The 6,948-nt window shown below is 44.7% G+C and overlaps 1 protein-coding gene across 1 annotated transcript in view; it reads left to right on the top strand.

Moving 5' to 3' along the window:
- Positions 1 to 4,268: 4,268 nt before the first annotated feature.
- The window catches only part of LOC112075708 (gamma-glutamylaminecyclotransferase), a 9,985-nt gene continuing 7,305 nt past the window's right edge, over positions 4,269 to 6,948 (top strand). Inside the window, exon 1 of the mRNA XM_024142660.2 lies at positions 4,269 to 4,514. Within this exon, the coding sequence (XP_023998428.1) occupies positions 4,473 to 4,514 (42 nt within the window). The 5' untranslated portion in view covers positions 4,269 to 4,472. The remainder of the gene's footprint in view (positions 4,515 to 6,948) is intronic.

Below are 6,948 nucleotides of genomic sequence, written 5' to 3'. Positions count from 1 at the left end.
CCAGCAGACGTCCGCGGCGGCCAAGCGTTATTTCCACTCACAGCAGACGCTTGCGGCCCCGCGTTACAAAGGCATGCCAGCAGAGCTCGCGTCGGGATCGGGGAGCGTTAGCTTCTCACTCCGGCCAGCGAGGACGGCTCGCGGCCGCAGCGGTTTACTCACTCCAAGCAGACTGCCGGTGCGGCCAAGCGTTACACCACTCCAGCAGACGCTCAGGTAAATCTGTATGCTTGTGTGCGGCTGCTCGGCCACGGAAACCATTTCCCTGAAGCTCCCGACGAAACAGTCTCTTGTGCTGACGTTGCTTCCAGTTTGGAACTCGGTAGTGAGTGATGCATGTTTATCGTGCTTGACGTGTTCAGCACTCAGCGTCCGTTCTGTCAGCTTGTGTGGTCCTACCACTTCGCGCTGAGGCCGTTGTTTGTCCTAGACGTTTCACATCACAATAACAGCACTTATAGCCAGTTGACCGGGGGGCAGCTCTAGCAGTTGACCGGGGGCGAGCTCTAGAGTTGACCGGGGGGCAGCTCTAGCAGTTGACGCGGGGGGCAGCTTAGCAGTTGACCGGGGCAGCTCTAGCAGTTGACCGGGGGAAGCTCTGCGTTGACCGGGGGGCAGCTCTAGCAGTTGACCCGGGGGGCAGCTCTAAGCAGTTGACCGGGGGGCAGCTCTAACCAGTTGACCGGGGCAGCTCTAGCATTGTTGACGGGGCATGCTCTAACAGTTGACCGGGGGCAGCATCTTAACGTTTGACGCGGGGCAGCTCTAGCAGTGGACCGGGAGCAGCTCAACAGTTACCGGGGCAGCTTCTAGGCAGTTGACCGGGGCAAGCTCTAGCAGTTGACCGGTGGGGCAGCTCTAGCAGTTGGACCGGGCGGCAGCTCTAAAGTTGACGACGGGGGCACTCTCAAGTTACGGTCTAACAGTTGACCGGGGGCAGCTCTAAGCAGTTGACCGGGGAGCTCTAACAGTTGACCTGGGGGCAGCTCTAACAAGTTGACGGGACTCTACAGGCGGGGCAGCTCTAAGCAGTTGACCGGGGGCAGCTTAACAGTTTGACCGGGGGCAGCTCTAACAGTTTGGACCGGCGGCAGCTCTAGCAGTTGAACGAGGGAGGCAACCTTAACAGTTTGACGGGGCAGCTTAGCAGTTTGACCGGGGAGCTTCTAGCCAGTTGACCGGTGGGGCAGCTCTAGCAGTTGCACCGGGGCAGTCGGCTCTATCAGTTGACCGTGGCAGCTCTAGCGTTGACCGGGGCAGCTCTAGCAGTGACCGGGGGGGCAGCTCTAGCGTTGAGCCGGGGGGCAGCTCTAACGTTGACCGGGGGAGCTCTAACAGGACAGAATTTGACTTGTTGGAAAGGTGGCCTCCTATGAACTGTACCAGTTTGACAGTCACTGAGCTCTTCAGTACGGCCATTTCTACTGCCAATGTTTGTCTATGGAGATTGCATGGCTGTGTGATTTTATACACCTTTTAGCAACGCGTGTTGCTGTAGTAGCTGAATCCACTGAGGGGATGTTGTGGCGGGCGGATTAGTATTAGCATTAGTTTAAATGATAGGTGTGTACAATCCTGTTAGTCTGGTTGTGTAAGAGGCTGTTGTCACCTAACTCTGTATCTAGGTTCACCACGGCTCTGTAACTCTGTATCTAGGTTCACAGGGCTCTGTACCTCTGTATCTAGATTCACCAGGGCTCTGTAACTCTGTATCTAGATTCACCACGGCTCTGTAACTCTGTATCTAGGTTCACCACGGCTCTGTAACTCTGTATCTAGGTTCACCACGGCTGGGCACACTCGTGTTCTTACCCCCCCTGTCTGAAACTTGCATGTTCGGAACGAGGCCTCTCCTTATCCTCTATTCTAAGAACAAACTGTTCTTAGTACGAGAACACAAGACTATGGGGTTGGTTTGACACGTTGAGACAGTTGTGGTGGTTAAAGAACAAGGTTGGGCTATACTTAAAAATAATCATAATAATATGTAACTAGGCAAGTCCGTTAAAGAACWAATTATTATTTACAATGACGGCCCTAGCAACAGTGGGTTAACTGCCTCGTTCAGGGGCAGAACGACAGATCTTTACCTTGTCAGCTCGGGGATTCAATCTAACAACCTTTTGGTTACTAGTCCAACGCTCTAACCACTAGGCCACCTGCCGCCCCAAATATATAAGGCAAGCCCCAACTCAGAATCATGGGGCTCTCCCCCTCTGTTCACTCTGTGTGCATGTAGGGACCTGCTCCCTTATTAATACGTGAATAACAGATGTTTGATTTAAGTATAACTCAGACTTGTGTGATAAGTTTCTCTCTCCTCGTTTGATTATACAGAAATAACCACCACAGTGTCCACATACTTTTGCATATATAGTGTAAGTCCTTGTCCTCTCCTTGGTTGAATTAGGGGGCGTCTTATAGAAAAATAAAACATTTATAATTGAAGTCAGTAACCATAGTAAGTCACATAAATAGACGTCCACATCAGCCAATCAGCATAATACAACATGTGACGGTCTTATTTAGAAAATAAGTGTTCTGTTTCAAGGTAACCTCGATCATATATGTAATGTTTGTCTCTTTACAGTTCTGAACTAACCACAATCTGTCCTTCCCAGCACAGTTCATGATGTGGTGGGAATGATGTGATTTACCGTATTTAGTCATAAATAGCAGGGATTCTACCATGCTAACTCCAGTTGAACTGCTAGCATTCAATGTATCCTAAATACACAAAAATAAAAAATAATTTAAAAAAAGTAATTTGGTAATGACGTACAATAAAAATATCTTCTCAAGTCATATTTACCTTTATTTTTCTATAATCTCCTCCAAGTAGATAAACTTTTGAAAAAACGTTATAATCATGTAATTTTTTTGTTGTGGTGGTATTGACACTTAGAGACGATACTTAGAGACGATACTTAGAGACGACTGTATTTTGTGTAAAAAAAGTAACAAATGGCCTATGCACATCTAATATGTATATAGTTTCCTTTTATTTAACTATATATTTTTAAACAGGTGCATTTTCTATTATCAAGACTAAGTGTAGAAGACTAAGTGTAATACATAGCAGAGGGTCAAAAGCCTGGGTGTGAGACAGGACAAAAACAGTGCAAAACGGTGAAATCCACACATGAAATGCTTTAGAAAATAACATTTAAAAAAAACATTGGTAGCTGAAAAAAAAAGTTGAAGGTTATTTTAGTCTCTACTTAATGAATGCGAGAAAAAAAATATATATAAATAAACATTTTATCTTAAAAATCTAACCCATCTATGGAGACTGTTTAGTGCCAGAAATAAGGTGTTAAATAACACGTTTCCTGATCTTTCTGATCTCAGACACGTCAGAACAATCTTTCTTTAGATTGTTTTGGGGGGACCATCTGATCCATGTCGTGTATCTGTTATTCAATGCGTCTGTATGGGGCTAATAGCAGTAAGACCAAAACGTATTTTTGTTGTTGTTGAAATAATGTTATATATATTTTTGGGATACTTAAAGGTTTTGTTTTTTGCTTCAAAAGCAGCTCAAACACAACACAACTACACAATATTTGCTGCGGCCAACAGAGGGAGTCCTCTGCATGAACAGTGTTTAAGCCACAGATCACAAATCTCGCGAGAGTTGAGTTGGTCAAACCGTTTCCTCATTCACCGCTTGAACATTACAGTAGTCGAAAAGAATCTTAGACAGCTATTAATGATGAATATTGGGGAAAGTGGTGGAATGTGTTAAAACAATCTTAGACAGCTATTAATGATGAATATTGGGGAAAGTGGTGGAATGTGTTAATTGTAGGGGTGCCCATGGAGCCGGGGATCAGACATGTCCCGTGCGAGAGAGGCAGGTTGAGGTTACCAGGGTAGAGAGAGTAGAGCAGAAGTTGTTTAATTTAATGATTAGAGTAGGGGGGGGTGGTAATTTTATTTGATATAATTTAGAAATTAGTGAGTGTAGCGTTAGATGGTCGGGTATTTATTTAGTACATGTTTATTTTTCAAGTAAAGTATAACTAAAGCTATAAGGGAGTTGAACTCCAGTCTGTAGGTGGCGCTAATGCACACATTGGAAGCCCGTACATAAGTCCGCTACTGAGTTGTATTAGTCTATAAATACATCTCGTCGCCAGAATTCATCTCTCCCCTGTCTTATTCGACTAGTATTTTTTGAAAGTTCAAGGATAAATTCAGCCATGTTTATTGCTTGCCAACATTTTACTCCCTCTATGTTTAATATAACACACATACATTAATTATTAATTTCGGTTGCCTATCCTGACGTGAAGTTTGTTATTTAGAAACTATTTAACTCTAGCCACAAAATGACGGAAATTCGGGACGACAACATTGTACCGGAAAACACCCCCCCCCCTGCTCGTTGAGAGTTCTGCTCTTCAGTCCGGTGTCAGTTTAGCCGACATTACACCTGCGCCGTTAAACCTCGTCGAAGACAAGACGTAATGAGAGGCTTTCGAGGAGCTGCTTTACTCACTTCACTGTTGGTAAGCACAACAACATTGTGTTTCAATGTATTTTATTATATAATCAATCTAACGTTGCCGATATACAGGTTCGGTTATTGACTTGTGATGGATGCACTTGTGTAGTTACTGTATCAAGCTAAATTACTTTTTGGTTTAATGCATTTCAAAACGCAACCTCAGTCCTGGAGACCTGGGTGTTTTCGTTCCAGCCATTAACAAGCATCAACTATCTATGGTTTCTGCACCTTCAGTCTTTACATTCATTTGATTCACGTGTAGTGCTGGGCTGGAATAAAACCATGCTCACCTCTCCAGAGGAGAGGATTTGGAGAATCTGCAGAAGACTAAACTAGTTTACTACTTTGGTTCAGACCTCTCTTTTGTTGCTGTAGTTTTAAAACAATTAGTTAAGCTAGTTATAACAACTGAAACAGCTAGTTATCAGCTAGTTATCAGCTAGTTATAACAACTGAAAGCAGCTAGTTATCAGCTAGTTATCAGCAACTGAAAGCAGCTAGTTATCAGCTAGTTATCAGCAACTGAAAGCAGCTAGTTATCAGCTAGTTATCAGCTAGTTATCAGCAACTGAAAGCAGCTAGTTATCAGCTAGTTATCAGCTAGTTATCAGCAACTGAAAGCAGCTAGTTTCAGCTAGTTATCAGCACTGAAAGCAGCTAGTTTATCAGCTAGTTATCCGCTAGTTATCAGCTAGTTATCAACAACTGAAGCAGCTAGTTATCAGCAACTGAAAGCAGCTAGTTATCAGCTAGTTATCAGCAGCTGAAAGCAGCTAGTTATCAGCTAGTTAACAGCTAGTTATCAGCTAGTTATCAACAACTGAAAGCAGCTAGTTATCAGCTAGTTATCAGCTAGTTATCAGCAACTGAAAGCAGCTAGTTATCAGCTAGTTAACAGCTAGTTATCAGCTAGTTATCAGCAACTGAAAGCAGCTAGTTATCAGCTAGTTATCCGCTAGTTATCAGCTAGTTATCAGCTAGTTTATCACCTAGTTATCAGCTAGTTATCAGCTAGTTTCACCTAGTTATCAGCTAGTTATCAGCTAGTTATCAGCTAGTTATCGCTAGTTATCACCTAGTTATCAGCTAGTTATCAGCTATTGTTGTAAAGCAAAGCTGCAATCAGCAGTTTTCGGTGAAAAGAGAAATGTACCAATGGGGTTATGGAGTCAGGACTGAGTTAGATGTGTGCCGGTTGGAGACCATCCATGATATCAAAACGTTTTAACCATGTTTTGAGGCTATACAGGGTTTTTTGTATTTACATTTATTTTAAACTTAAAATGGACGACGAGGAAAAGCTCAAATCCAGTCTATTCACCCACTGGTTCATTCAGCTGCAAAGACAAAGCATGATGACACAGCATGTATTTATCACCTCCTACTAGGCGGGTCAACTCCGAACACAGCCTCTCTGTTGCTAGGGAGGAACTGAATTCCTCTCACTGGTGTAGTGGGCAGCAGGCAGCCTAGTGGTTAGAGTCGTTGGACTAGTAACTGAAAGGTTCAAAGATTTAATCCCTGGACTGACAAGGTACAAAACTGTCGTTCTGCCCCTGAACAAGGCAGTTTACCCACTGTTCCTAGGCCGCCATTGTGAATAAGAATTTGTTCTTAACTGACTTGCCCAGTTAAATAAAGGTAAAGATATATATATATATAATATATATTATATATATATATATATATATATATATATATATATTATATATATATACAAAAAAAAGTCACGGCCTGCCTGATGCTAGAACCTGTGTATCTGTGTGAGAGAGGACTGTAGTAGGGGGTCGTTGTGGTGGGCCCCTCTGTGTGAGATAGGACTGTAGTAGGAGGGTTGTTGTGGTGGGCCCTCTGTGTGAGATAGGACTGTAGTAGGAGGTGTTGTTGGTGGGCCCTCTGTGTGAGAAGGACTGTAGTAGGGGGGTCGTTGTGGTGGCCCCTCTGTGTGTGAGAGGACTGTAGTAGGAGGGTCGTTGTGGTGGGCCCCTCTGTGTGAGAGAGGACTGTAGTAGGGGGGTCGTTGTGGTGGGCCCCTCTGTGTGAGATAGGACTGTAGTAGGGGGGTCGTTTTGTGGGGCCCTCTGTGTGAGAGAGACTGTAGTAGGAGGGTTGTTGGGGTTGGGCCCCTCTGTGTGAGAGAGGACTGTAGTAGGAGGGTTGTTGTGGTTGGCCCTCTGTGTGAGATAGGACTGTAGTAGGAGGGTTGTTGGGGGGGCCCCTCTGTGTGAGAGAGGACTGTAGTAGGAGGGTTGTTGTGGTGGGCCCCTGCTGTGGAGAGAGGACTGTAGTAGGGGGTCGTTGTGGTGGGCCCCTCTGTGTGAGATAGGACTGTAGTAGGAGGGTTGTTGTGGTGGGCCCCTCTGTGTGAGATAGGGACTGTAGTAGGGGGGTCGTTGTGGTGGGCCCCTCTGTGGAGATAGGACTGTAGTAGGAGG

Source organism: Salvelinus sp. IW2-2015, unplaced genomic scaffold, assembly GCF_002910315.2.
Source record: "Salvelinus sp. IW2-2015 unplaced genomic scaffold, ASM291031v2 Un_scaffold3351, whole genome shotgun sequence".
NCBI lineage: Eukaryota > Metazoa > Chordata > Actinopteri > Salmoniformes > Salmonidae > Salvelinus > Salvelinus sp. IW2-2015.
The sequence above is the reverse complement of the archived record's forward strand: the minus strand, read 5'-3'. Positions and strand labels throughout refer to the sequence as shown.